Source organism: Pristiophorus japonicus, chromosome 14, assembly GCF_044704955.1.
Source record: "Pristiophorus japonicus isolate sPriJap1 chromosome 14, sPriJap1.hap1, whole genome shotgun sequence".
In the NCBI taxonomy this organism is placed as follows: Eukaryota; Metazoa; Chordata; class Chondrichthyes; family Pristiophoridae; genus Pristiophorus; species Pristiophorus japonicus.
The window spans coordinates 97,387,235-97,410,651 of NC_091990.1; the positions used below are offsets into that span (position 1 = coordinate 97,387,235).

A 23,417-nucleotide genomic window follows, 5' to 3' on the forward strand; every position below is an offset into this window, starting at 1 on the left:
TTTTAAATGGGGCCAAAATTGAAAACTTGGTTGCTTTCACTCTGAAATGCTATTTGTTCACAAATTTAATTACACTACTACATTCTGTTATGCTATTTGTGAGATACCTTAAGGAAAATGTAAGAAGATTTTAAAAATTAGACTTATTAATCTGCTTCTCAAACTGTTGAGGTTCATTTTTATCCCCTATTTAAATTATTGTTGGCACGGCATATTTAAATAATAATAAAAATGGATCTAGATTTCTTTGAGGTACATATGAAGTACAAACCTGGTCTATAAATTCAAGTTCACCAATGTTGAAATCGTGTGCCCCCCCAATTACATTAACAAGTAAGGTTTGGGGGACATATGGCACAGTTTGCTGTAAGTACATTTTGAGCACTTTTCTGGGGTCTGCAAAGGTTTCAACAGGGCTCAATATATACAGGTCTTTTAATAGAATTTATTTCACATTTTGTTTACTTAATGCAGCTTCAGTCACTAGAAATTGTTCTTAAAAGATATATTCTACTTGGCTGCACATTGGACCTTATTAACATTTTTAAGACCTCATTAAGGTATGCTGCTACTACATTATTGTAATGTGAAATAATGGTGGATGCCATTTACAAGTCAAGACTATCTTGAAATATTAATATAGTCAGTAGATATATTTGTGAAGCAGGTTAATGTTTCAACAAATCCATCCCTTGCCACAAGATTGCTTAACATCAAGTAGCCAGTATGTTGAAAAATGTATTCACCCTATGCAACAGAAAATGGTTCATCAACAGGTGAATGCTACTTCAAACATCAACTGCAGGAATCGGCGATGCTTAGCAAGATGTGGTCATGTCTATTCTGAAGTTACATTACATACTTAAGACTGCAGGAATCTGTCTGCTGTAGGGTCTTTACCACAGTGTGTTGCACAAAGTAGAAATTAGTGTGACACTGGAGACAAGGCACATGTCACCACAATACATACCAAAAACTAAAGTGTCTCTAGGTTCAAAGGCAGGAATGGTTCTAAAGGCAAACATGGTAAAACATTAAGGGCAAGTTCCTATAGCTCAGGAATGTCGAGTGAGGCCACCAATTTTTTCTATCACCTTGTTTTTCTGGTGGCAGTGGTGAGTGGTCCTGTGTTCACTTTCATTTGCAGCAGCCCTTTTTCTTGTTACAGTCATCATTTAAATGCAAAGCATCTTCTCTCTGTTTGTCTTCCTGCTCACTCAGCAATCTGCAAATAGTTTATAAAAAAATGAAAACAAAAACTATCAGTCCTTTTGCATTTTCAGTATTTAATCAAAACAGTACGATTTAACAACCTTAGAATTACAATGCATCTCGTTTTGGTAAAGCATATTTTCACATGACATGCCAACTTGTTGGCTGGGATTTAGAAAAAGGTCCTTAAGCAATTGTCATGCAAGCCCATTATTTCCTGCACTATTTAAATTAACAGTTCGCTTCACTGCAATTTGAATCGCAGAATAAAACTATAGCTGCAGTTTGAATCTTAATGCCCAATATCAATGCAGTTTAGATCACAGTGTTCGAGTATCACTGCACTTTGAATCGCATGGTCCAATATTCCGACAGTCTAAACTTCTCTGCCTTTTCCCCCCTCCTTTAAAATGCTCAATATCTATATATTTTGCCAAGCTTTGGTCATCTGTCCTAATGTCTCCTTCTTTGGCTTGGTTTCAATTATTTGTCTGATTACGATCCTGCAAAGTGCCTTGGGATGCTTTGCTATGTTAAAAGGTGCTATATAAATGTAAGTTGATGAATCACACAGACTAGTATCACTGCAGTTTGAATCACATGATGCACTTGTAAGTACTTTTTTTGTCTGCCTGCAATTTCACATTCAGTCATTTATTGCTCAATCTGCAAATCCAGATTTAAAAAAAGTTATCAAGTTAATTAAATCAAATGTCCAGCCTCTGCATGGAACTGGAGAAATACCAGCCAGTGTGGGCCTATTCTTCGAGGCTTACTCAGCACAAATTGCTCCCATCCTCCCACGCCCTTGTGAGCACAGCCTGCACAACCAGGGCCTTCTTCCCTATTCCTGATCCCCAGGCCTAAGTAATTCCCCAGAAACCAAGAACAAGCAGATTGTCTCAACACCTGCATTATCAATCTCTTGCACAGTATTGCTCTCAGCACAAGCATATTCTTACTGAGATATCTGGATTGAGCACTGCATTCCTCTCAGTCACTGTACAAAGTATACAACAGCTTTATAAAACATATGTAAATGTATACTTTTGAAAATTCCATAAAAGACAAGAATTCTACATGTGCCCGTTTATCATTAAAGTCAGCAAGTGTCAGATGCAAATATATAAAAACATTGAGATACTCAATTTGTTTAGAATGATATAGGCACATGAGCTTCACTTTCATAGGATACACCATTCTGACCCCTCAATCCTTCCACGCATTACCACCTTGTAATCTCCGAGCTATCGGTTATCCTAAAGGCTCAATACTTTTCAAATGTCAGCCTTGGCTCAGTGGTAGCACTCTTGCCTCTGAGTCAGGAGGTCATGGGTTCATGCCCCACTCGAGACCTGAGCGCATAATCTAGGCTGATACGAGTGCATTACTGAGGTAGTGCAGTACTGAGGGAGTACTGAATTGTCAGAAGCATCAACTTTCTGATGAGACCTTAAACCGAGGCCATGTCTGCCCCTCAGGTGGACGCAAAAGATCCCCCATTGGTAAACTTAACGTTTGAAGTGTTGCTCTAAAACTTAGAGACTATGAAATGCTAGATAATCTTTATTCTTCTTTTTGTATCTACCAATGGCAAAGCTGATGGACACAGTGGAAGAACAGATGGATTTTAGACAGTTTTACTGTTTCAAGCAAACATATTATAAATGCACAAATACAGCCAAGGAAATCACAATTTACCTTGCCACATGCATCAGTGGTTCCATTATGTTGTACCCTGATCTGGCACTGCATTCATAGAATACTGCATTGTACTCCTAATTTAAAAAAATATAGTTTTGTTAATCATTGTTTTAAAGGTGCTGCGTGTGTTACAGATTGAACTTTGATCTCAGCTTACAAGACAGGGACAGAAATAGCTTCCTTATAAATACATTAATATCCCTGGGCCAAATGGCCCGTTTCTGAGCTGTAGGTGCTATGTAATTCATGTTGAAGATTGAATATATCAGAATACAATTGCTGCCAATAGACTGTTTATACTTTCAAGTGGCCAAAGGATATATTTTATACCCAGTAATTTCCACAATGACACCTATTCATACTGTAGTTTCAGCAAGTCAAGTGACAACACATTAAAAACGTTCAAGGAGGTTCAAGGAGAAGCCACTTATATAAATGCAGCCATTCCAGCGTCACCCACATCTGAGAACAAATAAATAATAGGCGACAGGATTAGTCATACCAAAATTTAAATGTAGGTTCCTACCAAGAGAAGGTAAATGTCCCTCTTTCCTATCTCCATCTGGACTCAGCAGATAGTTTTGGAACACATCCAAAAGGATTACTGCAATTTCTAGTCATTCACTTGCCTCAACATGATATGATGAGAACATTAAAGGGATTTCTTTCTCGTAGCCGTCATGATTAAGCATCATTGTCACAGATATGACATAGAATTTACAGCGGATAACAGACCGGTTGGGCCAAATGGCCTATGCCAATGTTCATACCTCCTCCCACTCTATTTACTTCATGTTCCTTCATCGCTAATGTACCTATCTCATCATCATCATAGGCAGTCCCTCAAAAACAAGGAAGACTTGCTTCCACTCAAAGTGAGTTCTCAGGTGACTACAGTCCAATACAGGAATTACAGTCTCTGTCACAGGTGGGACAGTGGTTGAAGGAAAGGGTGGGTGGGAAGTCTGGTTTGCCGCATGCTCCTTCTGCTCGTTTGCGTTTGGTTTCTGCATGCTCTCAGCGACGAGACTCGAGGTGCTCAGCACCCTCCCGCATGCACTTCCTTCACTTAGGATAGTGTTTGGCCAGAGACTCCCAGGTGTCAGTGGGGACGTTGCACTTTATCAAGGAGGCTTTGAGGGTATCCTTGAACTGTTTCCTCTGCCTACCCGGGGCTTATTTGCAATGTAGGAATTCCGAGTAGAGCACTTGCTTTGGGAGTCTCGTGTCGGGCATGCGAATGATGTGACCTGCCCAACGGAACTGGTCGAGTGTGGTCAGTGCTTCGATGCTGGGGATGTTGGCCTGATCGAGAACACTGGCTTTGGTGCATCTACCCTCCCAGCGGATTTGCAGGATCTTGCAGAGGCAGCGCTGGTGATACTTCTCCAGCACTTTGAGATGTCTACTGTATATGGTCCACATCTCTGAGCTATGTTGGAGGGCAGGTATCACTACTGCCCTGTAGACCATAAGCTAGGTGCCAGATTTGAGGTCCTGGTCTTCAAACATTCTCTTCCTCAGGCGACCGAAGGCTGTGCTGGCACACTGACTGTGATGTTGGACCTTGTCGTCAATGTGTGCCTTGCTGATAGTAGGCTCCCAAGATATGGAAAATGGTCCACCTTGACAAAGGCTGCGCCGTGGATTTTGATGACTGGGGGGCAGTGCTGTGAGGTGGGGTTAGGTTGGTGGAGGACCTTTATCTTATGGATGTTTAGTTTAAAGCCCATGCTTTCGTACGCCTTGGTGAAGATGTTGCTGATGGTTTGGAGTTCGGCCTCTGAATGTACTTATCTCGACTCCCTTTAAAGACATCAATGCTATTCACCTCAACCACTCCATGTGGTAGGAACCAGTCTAATAAAATAAGTTTCTCCTGAATTCCCAATTGGATTTATTAGTGGCATATTAGATACTGATTTTGTTTCATTTAATTTATTTTAAAAAGTCACGTGCAGTGGATCTCCCAATACGAGTATGTATAGCAGAACAATCTACACTTACATATTTCAATTGCTCCTGGGGTATTTTTATTTAAGTAGTGTAAATGTCACACTAAAAGGTTATTCCATACTCATTATCTTTATGGCCTCAAAGATTGATTGAAGCTAATCCAGTGGGGACATTGACAATCCCAGAGAAAGTGCAAAATTCCAGAGCTGGTTGTCATTTTACAACCCTAAAATAGTCAAACTAAGCAACACTTTCAAAATGGATTAATGCGAATGATTCACCAGTCAACCAGAAGCAATCTAGTTGACTATATTATTCTTTGTACGGGTGTAAATGACTGTCATGCATCTTATATTCTGCATTCATTGCATGCAGCAATTTATGATCCAAAATATAGTCACAGACCTGAAATCAAAGTTCTGCTTACCTCCGCTAACCTTTCACCTTCTGCTTTTGACACCCGTCGTGTTTCACAGTCTAGAACATCTATCTTGTTGCCAAGTAGACAAATAACTGCCCTTTCGTCCATTCCTTCCTGTTTAATCAGAATAGTAAGAAACTCTCTTTATTTTAGAAGATACATTAATTTTCATTTCTGCTCCTGAAACCTAGATTAAAAAACATCCAAAAAGGGGATAAAACTGACAGATAACATTGAACAAATCACAATAGTTGTGTGAAGTCTTGTCGTATCATAACATAGTGCTCGTTTCTCACCCAGTCGGACACAGCCTACAGTTTCATGGTTTCCCGTCACTCAAATCTATCTCCAGAGGATCTCCATCCCACAGTGAGGTGCGGGGGGGGGGGGGGGGAGGGGGAGGGGATTTATACAAATTGGTATTACTTGACATTGTATTCCAAGTTATTTCCTCCTACACACCAATCATCAGAGGGCTGAGTGGCTTGTTGGGTTTCAATTCTGAGGCCTAGTTTTGAACATAGCACAGCCTAACTAAGTTGGGCAGCATCCACCCAATTCCTTTTGTTTGTTGATCCACAACAGAAACTTTCAACAAGTCAACACAGATTGGAAATCTCATTCAGAAGGGCCGTAAGGATGGGCAGTTACAAAATGGAATGGTCACGTTGTTCATGAATTTGGGCTAGAGTCTCCCTCTCCTCAGGCACATTATTGGTTCCCTCTCCTCAGGCACTGTCCCCTCCCTTTCAAAACTGCTGCCATCACCCTGTCCTTAAAAAATCCATCCATAGCTGCTCAGTCCTCATTAACTTGCACCCCATCTCCAACCTACCTTTGCCCTCCAAAGTCATTGAACAATTTGTTGCCTCCCATATCCCTGCCAACTCCACCCACAATTTCTTGTTTCAATTAGGTTTTTGCCTCTCCCACAGCACCAACCAAAGTCACGAACTACATTCTGTATGATTCCAATTGTGGTTCATTATCTTTCCTTGTCCTCTTTGTTCCTTTGGCAAGGTGAACCATACTATCCTCCTTCAATGCCTCTTCTCCATTGTCTGGCTCCATGTGACTGCCCTCGCTTGGTCACAGTCTTACCTATCTGACTGTTATTATAATATCCCTACCAATGGCTTCTCTTCCCACCTCTGCACCGGTTACTTCAGGAGTTCCAAGGCTCTATCCTTGACCCTCTTTCTCATCTAAATGTTGCCCCTTGGAGATATCATCTACAGACACAGGGTCTGCTTCCACATACAAGTTGGCAACACTGCCTCATCAAACACTCCCAGGATAGGTACAACATGGGTTAGATACAGAGTAAAGCTCCCTCTACACTGTCTCATCAAATACTCCCAGAGCAGGTACAACACAGGTTAGATACAGAGTATTTATGTTATGTTAAACTTATATTGAACTTTGGTTAGACCACATGGGGTTCTGTGAACAGTTCTGGTCTCCATATTATAAAAAGGTTATAGAGGCGCTGGAGAAGGTGCAAAAATTATGTACTAGAAATACTAGAACTGAGAGGTTATACCTATTAGAAAAGATTGAACAGACTAGGGCTCTTTTCTCTAAAGGGGTGACCTGATAGAGCTCTTCAAGATTATGAAAGATTTGATAGGGTAGGCAACAACAACTTGTATTTATATAGCACCTATAATGAAGTGAAACATCACAAGACGATTCACAGAGGTATGATGAGATAAAAAATTTGACACCGAGCCACATAAGTAGAAATTAGCACAGGTGACCAAAAGCTTGGTCAAAGTAGTATGTTTTAAGGAGCGTCTTGAAGGAAGAAAGAGGTAGAGAAGTAGAGAGGTTTAGGCAGGGAGTTCCAGAGCTTGGGGCCTAGGCAACAGGAAGCAAGTAGCTAAAGTAAACGTTGGTCCCATAGAGGATGAGACTGGGGAATTAATAATGGGAAACAGGGAAATGGCAGAGACTTTGAACAAATATTTTGTATCGGTCTTCACAGTAGAAGACACTAAAAACATCCCAATAACTGATAGCTCCTTGGTTATAAGTTATTAGAGATAAAATACTAAGCAAACTAATGGGACTAATGGTGGACAAGTCTCCTAGACCTGATGGCCTGCATCCTAGGGTCTTAAAAGAAGTGGCTGCAGTGATAGTGGATGCATTGGTTGTAATCTACCAAAATTCCCTGGATTCGGGAAAGGTCCCAGCGGACTGGAAAATCGCAAATGCAACGCCCCTATTTAAGAAAGGAGGGAGACAGAAAGCAGGAAACTATTGACCAGTTAGCGTAACATCTATCATTGAGAAAATGCTGGAGTCCATCATTAAGGAAGCAATGGCAGGACATTTAGAAAATCAAAATGCAGTCAAGCAGAGTCAGCATGGTTTTATGAAAGGGAAATCATGTTTGACAAATTTGCTGGAGTTCTTTCAGGATATAACGAACAGGTGGATAAAGGGGAACCAGTGGATGTGGTGTATTTGGATTTCCAGAAAGCATTTGATAAGCTGCCACATAAAAGGTTACTGCACAAGATAAGAGCTCACGGGGTTGGAGGTAATAAATTAGTGTAGATAAAGGATTGGCTAATTAACAGAAAGCAGAGTTGGGATAAATGGGTCATTTTCAGGTTGGCAAACAGTAACTAGTGGGGTGCCACAGGGATCGGTGCTGGGGCCTCAACTATTTACAATTTATATTAATGACTTGGATGAAGGGACAGGGTATAATGTAGCCAAATTTGCTGATGATACAAAGATAGATGGGAAAGCAAGTTGTGAGGAGGCTGTAAAGAATCTACAAAGGGATATAGATAGGCTTAGCGAGTGGGTAAAAATTTGGCACATGTAGTATAATGTGGGAAAATGTGAGGTTATCCACTTTGGTAGGAAAAATAAAAAGCAAATTACTATTTAAATGGGGAGAGATTACAAAATGCAGCAGTACAGAGGGATCTGGGGATTCTTGTACATGAAATACAACAAGTTAGTATGCAGGTACAGCAAGTAATCAGAAAGGCAAATGGAATGTTGGCCTTTATTGCAAGGGGAATGGAGTATAAAAGCAGCAAAGTCCTGCTCCAACTGTACAGAGTATTGGCAAGACCACACCTGGAGTACTGCGTACAGTTTTGGTGTCCTTATTTAAGGAAGAATATAATTGCATTGGAGGCAGTTCAGAGAAGGTTCACTTGGTTGATTCCTGAGAAGTAGGGGTTGTCATATGAAAAGAGATTAAGCAGGTTGGGCCTATAGTCATTGGAGTTTAGAAAAATGAGAGGTGATCTTATTGAAACATATAAGATTCTGAGGGGGCTGGACAGGGTAGATGCAGAGAAGATGTTTCCCCTCATGGGGGAATCTAGAACTAGGGGTCATATTTTCAGAATAAGGGGTTAATTTAAGACAGAAATTTCTTCTCTCAGAAGGTCGTGAATCTTTGGAATTCTCTACCCCAGGGAGCTGTGGAGGCTGTGTCATTAAATATATTTAAGGTGGAGATAGACAGATTTTTGAATGTTAAGGGAGTCAAGGGTTATGGGGAACGGGCGGGGAAGTGGAGTTGAGGCCAGGATCAGATCAGCCATGATCTTATTGAATGGTGGAGCAGGCTCGAGGGGCCAAATGGCCTACTTCTGCTCCTTTTCTTATGTTCTTATGTAGGAGGCACGGCCACCAATAGTTGAGTGATTGCAATCATGGATGGCCTGAATTAGAGGAGCACCGACATCTCAGGTTGTGGCGCTGGAGGAGATTACGGAGATAGGGAGGGGTGAGGCCATGGAGGCCATTTGAAAATAAAGATGAGAATTTTGAAATCGAGGTGTTGCTTAACCAAGAGCCAATGTAGGTCAGTGAGCACAGGGGTGATGGGTGAGTGGAACTTGGTGCGAGTTAAGACACGAGCAGCTGAGTTTTGGAGCACCTCTAGTTTACATAGGGTAGAATGTGGGAGGCCAGCCAGGAGTACTTTGGAATAGTCAAGCCTGGAGGTAACAAAGACATGGATGAGGGCTTCAGCAACTGATGAGCTGAAGCAGGGGCGGAGATGGAAATAGGCGGTCTTAGTTATGCTGCGGATTTGTGGTCGAAAGCTCATTTCAGGGTCGAATATGACACCAAGGTTGAAAACCATCTGATTCGGCCTCAGACAGAAGTTGGGGAGAGGGATGGAGTCAGTGGCTAGGGAACGGGGTTTGTGGTGGGGACAGAAAACAATGGCTTCAGTCTCCCCAATATTCAATTGGAGAAAATTTCTGCTCATCCAGAACTGGATGTTGGCCAAGTAGTCTGACAATTTAGAGACCGTGAGGGCAGGGGGGGGGGGGGGGGGGGGGGCGTCGAGAGAAGTGGTAGTGAGGTAGAGCTGGGTGTCATCAGCGTACATGTGGAAACTGATGCTGTGTTTTCAGATGATGTCGCCAAGGAGCAACATGTAGATGAGAAATAGGAGGGGGCCAAGGATAGATTCTTGGGGTACACCAGAGGTAATGATGCGGGGGCAGGATGATGATTTTCTGGCTACGATTAGATAGATAAGATTGGAACGAGGCGAGTGCAGTCCCACCCAGCTGGACGATGGTGGAGAAGCGTTGGAGAAGGATGAAATGGTCAACCATGTCAAAGGCTGCAGACAAGTCAAGAAGGACGAGGAGGGATAGTTTGCCTTTGTCACAGTCACAAAGGATGGCATTTGTGACTTTGATGAGAGCCGCTTCGGTATTGGCAGGCGCAGATAACTGGATTGGAAGGATTCAAACATGGAATTGAGGAAAAGATGAGCATGGATTTGGGAGACGACAACACATTCAAGGACATAGAGACGATGTTTCCACTTGTGGGCAAGAGCAGAAATAGGGGCCATAAATATAATACAGTCACTAATAAATCCAATAGGGAATTCAGGAGAAACATCTTTACCCAGAGCGAGATTAGAATGTAGAAATCGCTACCACAGGGAGTAGTTGAGGCGAATAGCATAGATGCATTTAAGGAGAAACTAAATCAGCACATGAAGGAAAATGGTATAGAAGGATAAGTTGATCGGGTTAGAAGAAAAGGGTTGGGAGGAGGCTAGTATGGAGCATAAACACCGGCATGGACCTGTTGGGCCGAATGGCCTGTTTCTGTGCTGTAAGTACTTTGTAATACCCGGATGTACCTTTCCACCACCTCTCATACCCCTGTGGAGTCAGATTGCTCATCTGACATGCAGTCTTGGATAAGCCACAAGTTGCTTCAGTTAAAATCTGGGAAAACCAAAGCCATCATCTACAGCCCGCACCATAAATTCCACACCCTCACGACTGAGTTCATCGGTCTCCCTGACCATAGTCTGGGGCTGAGCCAAACTGTTCACACACTCTATACTGTTCGACACTGAGCTGAGCCTCTGAAACCATAATCCACTCCATCACAAAAACCACTTCCAACTCTATAAGGTCATCCACCTCTGCTCCTACCTCTATGAATTTCAACTAATCCGAAACTCTGTTACTTGTATCCAATTTCACACCAAGTCCCACACACTCATCACTCCTGTCTTTGCGGACCTACATTGGCTTCTGGATCCCAAACATCTCATTTAAAATTCTCACTCTCATGTTTAAATCCCTTCATGGTCTCGCCCCTCGCTCTTTAAAGTTTCCTCCAGTGCGAAAACATCCCTCTAAACTGTCCGTTCCTCCGGCATCAGCCTATTGCATTCCTCCCTCCTTCCCTTTTCCTCACTATGAGCAACTGTGGATTCTAGCTGTAGGCCATACATTCTGGAATTCCCCCCCTAAACACTTCAGCCTCTTCATTTGCCTCTCCTTCTTTAAGACCCTCCTTAAATCCCACCTCTGTCCATGCTTTTGGTCCCCCTCCAGATATCATCATCTTTGGCTTGACATCTATTTTATTTCTGTGAAGCACCGCGAGACATTTTCCTCTGTTAAAAGCACTATACATTGTGGGGAGAGTGGTGCTGGTAATGGTAGTAGTAGTTCAAGGCCTCTGCCTTTGGTGTTCCAAAGCCCGCTACTGGGTTACAAATCAGAAGGGTTGAGGATGCTCAGCCTGATTGTTGCCTCCCGAGTAGCTACTATTCAGAACCATCTCTTGACTAACACAGCCGAGATTCAAAACTCACACAATGGGTAATCACGGGCACAAGCCCATCTCTACCACTGTGTCAAAAAACGCATTGCTACACCAAATCTTCTGCACCAGTTCACGCTCAAATATAGCAGCTCTACCCAGGGAAGGTAAATACCCCTTTTCCTCCTGCAGCCATCCCCTCACCAAAAAAAAGTTGACGTTAAATGTAACATATCTTCAGCTTGTAAAGGACACTATTTGCTCGACAAACTCTTCACTCTCCTACCTGGACGCTGATCATCCAGTTCCTGACGGCAGTGAAAGAGGCCTCGGACGTGACATCATACACCACCAGCACGCCATCCGCTTTGCGGAAATACTGCTTGGTTATGCTGCGAAACCTTCAAAAAGAAAACATCACAACTGAACCACAACCTGCCTCACAGTTTCCTAAAAAATACAACCAGGAGACTGCTTGCCTTGTCATCCAGATGAATTTAATTATTTTATAAGATCTGCACAGAATTTCTTACTAACTATCTGTAGATGGTTTCTCTGACAGCACCGCAATAGTTTTTACTCATTTGAGAATCATCACGGATCAAATACATTTTTAAAAAATAACTAAAAAACAAATAAAATATGTATTAAAAATTACTGATACCGTAGGAGTCATTTCAAGTCTGCAGTCTAGACCTGAAGTTCAATGTCAGCCTAACTCCTGATGATTTACTGCCTTGCCTCACAACCAGTGTCAAATATAAGGTGGATGTGGGCGGATGGGAAAAACTAACACTTGTGCGTGCAACATACGGGCTATCTTTCTCAGCCAAATATTTCAACACATCAGCTATCAATTTAAGATGTGTAACTCTATTTTAGAAAAGCTCAAGAGACATGGGGATTAGTTATATGCTCTCCGATAAAGTTTTAATCGTACGTATTATTCATTTACAATATACGGTCTGTAAGGCAGATTCTGAAGACCACCTGGAGAGATACAACACGAGTAAAGTTCAAGTGGCTCAGGCATGTATATTGGTCCATTCATGACTTTCTCATGCACAACCAACATTATCTCCATTTCTCCTCCTACACACATTCACCATTTTTAATTCTACGTTCCCAAATATTATTTAACTGTGGCCATTCTGTACATTCAGTATAGATTGGTCAATCCCTTTATCGTCACTGGAGCAAAATCCTGGAACTCCCTAGCTAACAGATCTGTGGACTGTAAAGGTTCAAGAAGGCGCACTGTCTCCAGGGCAGCTAGGGATGGGCAATAAATGCTGGTCTTGCCAGCGATGCCTATTTTAAAAAAAATTTCCAGTCTGTACACATTGATAAGAAATTTGTTTTATTTTAATTTGCTGCATGGGTACCTGTCGAGATGGGAACACAGCCATTGACCCAAATTAACATTGAAAATAGTTTCTGTTGTGTATCTGTAAAGCATGCACTCCCATGTTCCGCCATACCCTACTCCCTTCTCTAGCTATCACCGTGCCCGCGATCCACTTGGGACCATGTCCATAGTTTCGCACATACACAGGGTCATTCAGATCAATTTCCCGTGACACAGTGGCGCGACCATCATTTACATTTTGTTGCTGCCGCCTTGTTCTCTACCTGATCATGCAGGTTGGGGTGAACCAGCGAGAGTCTGGTTTTAAGTGTCCTTTTCATGAGTAGCTCAGCCGGGGGCACCCCTGTGAGTGAGTGGGGTCTCGTGCGGTAGCTGAGCAGTACTCGGGACAGGTGGGTTTGGAGTGAGCCTTCTGTGACTCGTTTGAGGCTCTGTTTGATTGTTTGTACTGCCCGCTCTGCCTGCCCATTGGAGGCTAGTTTAAACAGGGCCGAGGTGACATGTTTGATCCCATTGCGGGTCATGAATTCTTTAAATTCGGCACTGGTGAAACATGGCCCGTCATCACTCAAAAGTAGTAATCTCGGGATTGCTACCAGTGCCACGTGCTAGTCAGAGTAGGAATCGCAGGATAGCGCAGATGAATACATGGCTTGAGCAGTGGTGCAGCAGGGAGGGATTCAAATTCTTGGGGCATTGGAACCGGTTCTGGGGGAGGTGGGACCAGTACAAACCGGACGGTCTGCACCTGGGCAGGTCCGGAACCAATGTCCTAGGGGGAGTGTTTGCTAGTGCTGTTGGGGAGGAGTTAAACTAATATTGCAAGGGGATGGGAACCTATACAGGGAGACAGAGGGAGACAAAAAGGAAGCAAAAGCAAAAGACAGAAAGGAGATGAGGAAAAGTGGAGGGCAGAGAAACCCAAGGCAAAGAACAAAAAGGGCCACTGTACAGCAAAATTCTAAAAGGACAAAGGGTGTTAAAAAAACAAGCCTGAAGGCTTTGTGTCTTAATGCAAGGAGTATCCGCAATAAGGTGGATGAATTAATTGTGCAAATAGATGTTAACAAATATGATGTGATTGGGATTACGGAGACGTGGCTCCAGGATGATCAGGGCTGGGAACTCAACATCCAGGGGTATTCAACATTCAGGAAGGATAGAATAAAAGGAAAAGGAGGTGGGGTAGCATTACTGGTTAAAGAGGAGATTAATGCAATAGTTAGGAAAGACATTAGCTTGGATGATGTGGAATCTATATGGGTGGAGCTGCAGAACACTAAAGGGCAAAAATCGTTAGTGGGAGTTGTGTACAGACCTCCAAACAGTAGTAGTGATGTTGGGGAGGGCATCAAACAGGAAATTAGGAGTGCATGCAATAAAGGTGCAGCAGTTATAATGGGTGACTTTAATATGCACATAGATTGGGCTAGCCAAACTGGAAGCAATACGGTGGAGGAGGATTTCCTGGAATGCATAAGGGATGGTTTTCTAGACCAATATGTCGAGGAACCAACTAGGGGGGAGGCCATCTTAGACTGGGTGTTGTGTAATGAGAGAGGATTAATTAGCAATCTCATTGTGCGAGGCCCCTTGGGGAAGAGTGACCATAATATGGTGGAATTCTGCATTAGGATGGAGAATGAAACAGTTAATTCAGAGACCATGGTCCAGAACTTAAAGAAGGGTAACTTTGAAGGTATGAGGCATGAATTGGCTAAGATAGATTGGCTAATGATACTTAAGGGGTTGACTGTGGATGGGCAATGGCAGACATTTAGAGAACGCATGGATGAATTACAACAATTGTACATTCCTGTCTGGCGTAAAAATAAAAAAGGGAAGGTGGCTCAACCGTGGCTATCTAGGGAAATCAGGGATAGTATTAAAGCCAAGGAAGTGGCATACAAATTGGCCAGAAATAGCAGTGAACCTGAGGACTGGGAGAAATTTAGAACTCAGCAGAGGAGGACAAAGGGTTTGATTAGGGCAGGGAAAATGGAGTACGAGAAGAAGCTTGCAGGGAACATTAAGGCGGATTGCAAAAGTTTCTATAGGTATGTAAAGAGAAAGAGGTTAGTAAAAACAAACGTAGGTCCCCTGCAGTCAGAATCAGGGGAAGTCATAACGGGGAACAAAGAAATGGCAGACCAATTGAACAAGTACTTTGGTTCAGTATTCACTAAGGAGGACACAAACAACCTTCCGGATATAAAAGTGGTCAGAGGGTCTATTAAAGAGGAGGAACTGAGGGAAATCTTTATTAGTCGGGAAATTGTGTTGGGGAAATTGATGGGATTGAAGGCCGATAGATCCCCAGGGCCTGATGGACTGCATCCCAGAGTACTTAGGGAGGTGGCCTTGGAAATAGCGGATGCATTGACAGTCATTTTCCAACATTCCATTGACTCTGGATCAGTTCCTATCGAGTGGAGGGTAGCCAATGTAACCCCACTTTTTAAAAAAGGAGGGAGAGAGAAAGCAGGGAATTATAGACCGGTCAGCCTGACCTCAATAGTGGGTAAAATGATGGAATCAATTATTAAGGATGTCATAGCAGCGCATTTGGAAAATGGTGACATGATAGGTCCAAGTCAGCATGGATTTGTAAAAGGGAGATCATGCTTGACAAATCTTCTGGAATTTTTTGAGGATGTTTCCAATAAAGTGGACAAAGGAGTATCAGTTGATGTGGTATATTTGGACTTTCAGAAGGCTTTCGACAAGGTCCCACACAGGAGATTAATGTGCAAAGTTAAAGCACATGGGATTGGGGGTAGTGTGCTGACGTGGATTGAGAACTGGTTGTCAGACAGGAAGCAAAGAGTAGGAGTAAATGGGTACTTTTCGGAATGGCAGGCAGTGACTAGTGGGGTACCGCAGGGTTCTGTGCTGGGGCCCCAGCTGTTTACATTATACATTAATGATTTAGACGAAGGGATTAAATGTAGTATCTCCAAATTTGCGGATGACACTAAGTTGGGTGGCAGTGTGAGCTGCGAGGAGGATGCTATGAGGCTACAGAGTGACTTGGATAGGTTAGGTGAGTGGGCAAATGCGTGGCAGATGAAGTATAATGTGGATAAATGTGAGGTTATCCACTTTGGTGGTAAAAACAGAGAGACAGACTATTATCTGAATGGTGACAGATTAGGAAAAGGGAAGGTGCAACGAGACCTGGGTGTCATGGTACATCAGTCATTGAAGGTTGGCATGCAGGTACAGCAGGCGGTTAAGAAAGCAAATGGCATGTTGGCCTTCATAGCGAGGGGATTTGAGTACAGGGGCAGGGAGGTGTTGCTACAGTTGTACAGGGCCTTGGTGAGGCCACACCTGGAGTATTGTGTACAGTTTTGGTCTCCTAACTTGAGGAAGGACATACTTGCTGTTGAGGGAGTGCAGCGAAGATTCACCAGACTGATTCCCGGGATGGTGGGACTGACCTATCAAGAAAGACTGAATCAACTGGGCTTGTATTCACTGGAGTTCAGAAGAGTGAGAGGGGTCTTATTGAAACGTTTAAAATTCTGACGGGTTTGGACAGGTTGGATGCAGGAAGAATGTTCCCAATGTTGGGGAAGTCCAGAACCAGGGGTCACAGTCTAAGGATAAGGGGTAAGCCATTTAGGACCGAGATAAGGAGAAACTTCTTCACCCAGAGAGTGGTGAACCTGTGGAATTCTCTACCACAGGAAGTAGTTGAGGCCAATTCACTAAATATATTCAAAAGGGAGTTAGATGAAGTCCTTAGTACTCGGGGGATCAAGGGGTATGGCGTGAAAGCAGGAAGTGGGTACTGAAGTTTCATGTTCAGCCATGAACTCGTTGAATGGCGGTGCAGGCTAGAAGGGCTGAATGGCCTGCTCCTGCACCTATTTTCTATGTTTCTATGTCAGGCAGGCCGTGGGTGGCAACTATGGCCCTCAGGATTTCAATGGTGGTGGTGGCGGTGCTTCCCGGCATTATTTCACATTTAATCCATTTTGAAAAAGCATCCACCACCACCAGGAACATTTTACCGAGAAACTGGCCCGCATAATCGACATGGATCCTCGACCATGGTCTGGAGGGCCAGGACCACAAACTTAGTGGTGCCTCTCTGGATGCATTGCTCAACTGAGCACACACGCTGCATTACCATACACAGGACTCTAAGTCAGAGTCGATACCGGGCCACCTCACGTGGGATCTGGCTATCGCTTTCATCATTACTATACCCGGGTGTGTGCTGTGGAGATCCGAGCTGAACGTCTCCTGCCCTTTTTGGGTAGCACTATGCGGTTACCCCACAACAGGCAGTCTGCCTGAATGGACAGCTCGTCCTTTCGCCGCTGGAATGGCTTGATTAGCTCTTACATTTCAACAGGGATGCTGGCCCAGCTCCCATGCAGTACACAGTTTTTTTTTTTTATTAAGGACAGCAGAGGATCTTGGCTGGTCCAAGTCCTAATCTGGCAGGCCGTGACAGGCTATTTATCATTTTCAAACGCTATCATGACCATCAACAAGTCTGCAGGCTGCGCCACCATCAAGTTTGCAGGCTGCGCCATTTCCACCCACGTGTTGGGCAATTGTAGCCGACAGAGCATCCGCACAGTTCTCGGTGCCTGGCCTGTGGCGGATGGTATAGTTATATCCTGATAGCGCGAGTGCCCACCTTTGTATGCGGGCTGAGGCATTAGTATTTATCCCCTTGTTTTCAGCGAAAAGGGATATGAGGGGTTTGTGATCGGTTTCCAGCTCAAATTTGAGGCCAACAGGTACTGATGCATTTTCTTTATCCCGAACACACACGCTAATGCCTCTTTCTCAAACATGCTGTCGGCCCTCTCGGCCTTAGACAAGCTCCTGGAGGCATAGGCGACAGGTTGCAACTTCCCCGCAATGTTAGCTTGTTCTAATACACACCTGACTCCATGCGACGACCCATCTCATGCCAGCACATGTCTTTTACATGGGTTATAAAATACAAGCAGCTTGTTGGAGCATAAAATGTTTCTGGCATTCTCAAAAGCAATGACTTGTTTTTTTTCCCCATACCCAGTTCTCACCTTTACGCAATAACACCTGTAGGGGCTCTAAGAGGGTGCTTAACCAAAATAGTTGTGGAGTCCCAGGAACGATTGCAGCTCCGTGACCTGGGCGCGTTCCTGATAGCCTCGGTCTTGGCGTCTGTGGGCCGAATGCCATCCGCCGCGATCTTTCTCCCCAAAAACTCCACTTCTGTTGCCATGAAGACGCATTTCAACCTCTTCAGCCGCAGCCCGACGCGATCCAGATGCTGGAGGACTTCCTCCAGGTTTTGTAGGTGCTCGACGGTGTCCCGACCCGTGACTAATATGTCGTCCTGAAAAACCACCGTGCGTCGTTCCGACTTGAGTAGGCTCTCCATGTTTCTCTGGAAGATCACTGCAACCGACCGAATTCCAAACAGGCATCTGTTGTAGATGAACAGCCCCTTGTGCGTGTTGATGCAGGTGAGGCCCTTCGAAGACTCCTCCAGCTCCTACGTCATGTAGGCCGAAGTCAGGTCGAGCTTGGTGAACATCTTGCCTCCTGCCAGCATCGCAAATAGGTCGTCTGCCTTAGGTAGCAGGTATTTGTCCTGTAGCGAGAAACGATTAATAATTACTTTATAATCGCCGCAAATCCTGACCGTGCCATCACTTTTGAGTACTGGAACAATCAGGCTGGCCCACTCGCTGAATTCCACTGGAGAGATGATGCCCTCGCGTTGCAGCCTGTCCAGCTCAATTTCCACTCTCTCCCTCATGTGAGGTACCGCTCGCGCCTTGAAGTAAATGGGTCGTGCCTCTGGGACCAAGTGGATCCGCACCTTCGTCCTGGAAAAGTTTCCAATGCCTGGCTCAAAAAGGGAAGGAAATTTGTTAAGAACCTGGGTACATGAGGCCTCATCGACATGTGATAGCGCTCGGATGTCATCCCAGTTCCAGCGGATTTTGCCCAGACAGCTCCTTCCAATAGTGTGGGGCCATCGCCCGGGACAATCCAGAGTGGCAGTTTGTGCACCGTGTCCTCGTAGGTGATCTTGACCATGGCGCTGCCCAGGACAGTGATAAGCACTTTGGTGTACGTTCTCAGTTTCGTGTGGATGGGGCTAAGGGCTGGTCTGAGTGCCTTGTTGCACCACAGTCTGTCAAACATCTTTTTACTCATGATGGATTGGCTAGTGCCAGTGTCCAGTTTCATGGCTGCGGGTAAGCCATTCAATTTTACGTTGAGCATTATAGGTGGAAATTTCATCGAAAATGTGTGCACCCCATCTACTTCAGCATCTGCCTCCTCTCTGAGGCTCGAAATTGCTTTGATCCATCATGGACCGATCTTCCTCTGCCACGTGGTGGTTAGCAGATTTTGCAGAGAGTGCAGCTGATCCGCAAGCTCGTTGGAGGTGCCCCATTGTTCCACATAACCTTTGAAGCGGCATGAATAGGCTGAATGGAAGCCTCCACAACGCCAACAAGGTGTGAATTGCCTTGCATTCATCCTTTGTTGCGGACTCTGAGTCACCTGGGTCACCCGAGGCCTGCTGGCAGTTGCAGACTCATGGTTTCTGCCCTGTACATTTCTGCTCGCAAATACAGTTCCAGTTAATTTATGAATTTATGAACATTGCTCACACTTGTGTGCTGAGAGATTTGTTTGGTGTTATCACTGGTGGACATAAACGACTGTGCTATTGCAACGGCCTTACTGAAGGTCAGTTTCTCTACAGTCAAGTTTTCATAGGATGGTCTCGTGGCCAATGCCCAGAACAAAAAAAGACTCTGAGCATTTGCTCCAGGTAGCCATCAAACTCACATTGTTCTGCAAGTCGCCTTAGCTCGGCGACGTAGCTCGCCACTTCCTGACCTTCAGATTGCTGGCACGTGTAGAACTGATAACCCGAGGGAGAGCGTGGCGAGGTAAGATGCTACCGAACCAGTGTACACAGCTCCTCATACGACTTATCTGTGGGTTTAACCCGGGGGAGGGGGTGGGGGGGGTTGCTCAGTTACCTTTCCTGCCCTGCAGTGTCCCACAGCTGTAGTGCCACTCGGGTTTTGTCTACGACCATACTCTTCACTTGGAAATCGATGCCTGGCAATGGAGAGAGAAAAAACATTGAAAAGAAGGAGGAATTTCTAACACATCGTTGATTAGCTCAACCCAACCAAGCTTCATTCCTTAAGCCAGATACAAAAGGATAGGGGGATGATATACAATGGAGGCACTGGCAATTCGAGCCTCCTCTGTGCTACTTTTAGAGTACTGGTTGAGGCACTCATTTTGAATTTCTGGGCAATATTTTTGATGGAGCTGTTCATTAAAATGGCATGCCCAAATTTCAAGCCAATGTGTTAATTAATTAACAAACGTACATTAATATAGCATCTTTCACATCCTTCTAATGCCCCAAAACATTACCCATTCATGGAATTAATTTTTAAGAATAGTGACTGGTATGTCGGCAACTGCAGCAGCCAATTTGCACACATACAAGGCCCCACAAACAGCAATGAGCCAGATGACCAGATCATTGATTGAAAGATAAATACTGGCAAGGACACCAAGAGAACTTCACTCCCCTTTAAAAACGTGTCATAGAATCTTTTACATTAATATGAACAAGCAAACACAGTCTCGGTTTAATGTCTAACCTCTGAACACGCCCTCAGTAGTACACTGACTATCAGCCTGGATTAAGTACTCAAGTCATTAAGATTAAGTACTGAACCCACAACCTGCTGAGTCAGAAAAGATAACTACCATGCAGCCAATTGGCAGTGCGCTAACAAAACAAAACAACCCAGAGAAATCCCCTCCGCTAACAACTGACATGAAGCATAAGTTCATCAGCAAGGCAGCTCGTGTGCTGATGCAGTAATGTACTGCGTCACAAAGTGACACATCACAGATTGATGCCTTCAATTAGTCACCCAATCAGCTCTGAAGGTCACCTAGGGCACTAAGTAGAGGTAAAAGTTAGGAATTTGCCAGCCAAAGGGGTGAGGTGGGGGGGGGGGGGTGGGCTGCGGGGTGAAGCTATCTAACTCTCACAAACATGTACTATCAGGGGTGCTAAAAGGCAATATGTAATCTACGCCACTGCGTACATTTTTGTTCTGCAGGGGCTGCAGTTGCCCACCCATCAACCACAGGCCTCCTGCTACAGATGTGAGCATTAAATACAGTATAAGCTCACCTCCAGCAATCCCAATGACAGATCAGATTGTGCTGTACAACTTGGTCAGCTTTTTTGCCACCTCAGAAGCAGTTACAGTAAGCTTTCTTGGACTTTATATGCATCCATTGTTAAGGGGAGTCAGAGTCACCCAATATGCTATTCTACTGGTCACCTTCTCAAGTTAGGATGATTTTAGATTGGTTGGTTCCACTGGTTCCAGCTGCATCCCGGGGTAGCAGTGCACTCAGAGTTCACAGAGACAGTGATCCGGATCCTGTCTACATGGGGTAGGGTTTCCAGCTCTGGTTGGACATATTCCTGGAGGTACCATCACATGACCTTCTACCTCCAACTGTCCCACCCCACATGCCTACCATTGGTCACCAAAAACATCCATATTCGCAGTCACTGCCTTCCCACACCAATTGGAAAGCAAATTGACACTTTATTACTTGAACAGCCTTTTTCCCATGTCCAATATTTTTAATAACAAGTAAACAAAAACGTACAAAGAAAATGTTCTAACTAACACAATTTTTAATGCCACTATGATTTTTCTCCTGGGGTGCTCTCAGCAGTGCCCTGGATATTACCCTTTAATTCCTGGAGACTCCAGGACAATGCCTTAAGGTTTAATACAGGTACAACATCTGAAATCTGGAATTCTCGGGCCCGAGTTCGTGCCAGTTTTTGGGTTTTTCCGGAATTCAGACAAGAATCCGTGCCGGATTTTGAACCTCGCCGCCCACCGATCCTCACCATGCGCCAAAATGTCCGATTTTCGGACAATTCTGGTTTTCGGAGTTCCGGATTCGGGACGTTGTGCCTGTAGTAGTTTAGAGTTAATCAATGGTCAGAAATATAGAAACATAGAAAATAGGTGCAGGAGTAGGCCATTCGGCCCTTCGAGTCTCCACCACCATTCAATAAGATCATGGCTGATCATTCACCTCAGTAACTCTTTCCTGCTTTCTCTCCATACCCTTTGATCCCTTTAGCCGTAAGGGCCATATCTAACTCCCTCTTGAATATATCCAACGAACTGGCATCAACAACTCTCTGCGGTAGGGAATTCCACAGGTTAACAACTCATGAGTGAAGAAGTTTCTCCTCATCTCAGTCCTAAATGGCTTACCCCTTATCCTTAGACTGTGTTCCCTGGTTCTGGACTTCCCCAACATCGGGAACATTCTAACCTGTCCAGTCCCGTCAGAGATCCCCTCTCATCCTTCTAAACTCCGGTGTATAAAGGCCCAGTCGATCCAGTCTCTCCTCATATGTCAGTCCAGCCATCCCTGGAATCAGTCTGGTGAACCTTCGCTGCACTCCCTCAATAACAAGATCATCGTTTCTCAGATTAGGAGACCAAAACTAAATACAATATTCCAGGTGAGGCCTCACCAAGGCCCTGTACAACTGCTCCTATACTCAAAACCCCTAGCTATGAAAGCCAACATATCATTTGCCTTCTTCACCGCCTGCTGTACCTGCATGCCAACTTTCAATGACTGATGTATCATGACATCCAGGTCTCGTTGCACCTCCCCTTTTCCTAATCTGCTGCCATTCAGATAATATTCTATCTTCGTGTTTTTGCCCCCAAAGTGGATAACCTCACATTTATCCATATTATACTGCATCTGCCATGCATTTGCCCACTCACCTAACCTGTCCAAGTCACCCTGCAGCCTCTGAGCGTCCTCCTCACAGCTCACACCACCACCCAGTTTAGCGTCATCTGCAAACTTGGAGATATGACACTCAATTCCTTCATCTAAATCATTAATGCATATTGTAAATAGCTGGGGTCCCAGCACTGAGCCCTGTGGCCCCCCACTTAGTCACTGCCTGCCATTCTGAAAGGGACCTGTTAATCCTGACTCTCTGCTTCCTGTCTGCCAACTAGTTCTCTATCCACGTCAGTAAATTACTCCCAATACCATGTGCTTTAATTTTGCACATCAATCTTTTGTGTGGGACATAGAAACATAGAAACATAGAAAATAGGTGCAGGAGCAGGCCATTCAGCCCTTCTAGCCTGCACCGCCATTCAATGAGTTCATGGCTGAACATGAAACTTCAGTACCCCCTTCCTGCTTTCTCGCCATAACCCTTGATCCCCCGAGTAGTAAGGACTTCATCTAACTCCCTTTTGAATATATTTAGTGAATTGGCCTCAACTACTTTCTGTGGTAGAGAATTCCACAGGTTCACCACTCTCTGGGTGAAGAAGTTTCTCCTCATCTCGGTCCTAAATGGCTTACCCCTTATCCTCAGACTGTGACCCCTGGTTCTGGACTTCCCCAACATTGGGAACATTCTTTCTGCATCTAACCTGTCTAAACCCGTCAGAATTTTAAACGTTTCTATGAAAGCCTTTTGAAAGTCCAAATACACCACATCCACTGGTTCTCCCAAAGATTAATATGCAAAGTTAAAGCACATGGGATTGGGGGTAGTGTGCTGACGTGGATTGAGAACTCGTTGGCAGACAG

The 23,417-nt window shown here is 44.4% G+C and overlaps 1 protein-coding gene across 1 annotated transcript in view; it reads right to left on the reverse strand.

Annotated features, from left to right (window-relative positions):
* Window positions 1-525: 525 nt before the first annotated feature.
* Window positions 526-23,417, reverse strand: part of cracr2b (calcium release activated channel regulator 2B) — a 207,416-nt gene continuing 184,524 nt past the window's right edge. Inside the window, exons 13-17 of the mRNA XM_070898566.1 lie at window positions 19,754-19,835; window positions 11,652-11,766; window positions 5,300-5,407; window positions 2,914-2,990; window positions 526-1,225 (exon numbers count right to left, since the gene is read on the reverse strand). Of these exons, the coding sequence (XP_070754667.1) occupies window positions 1,138-1,225; window positions 2,914-2,990; window positions 5,300-5,407; window positions 11,652-11,766; window positions 19,754-19,835 (470 nt within the window). The 3' untranslated portion in view covers window positions 526-1,137. The remainder of the gene's footprint in view (window positions 1,226-2,913; window positions 2,991-5,299; window positions 5,408-11,651; window positions 11,767-19,753; window positions 19,836-23,417) is intronic.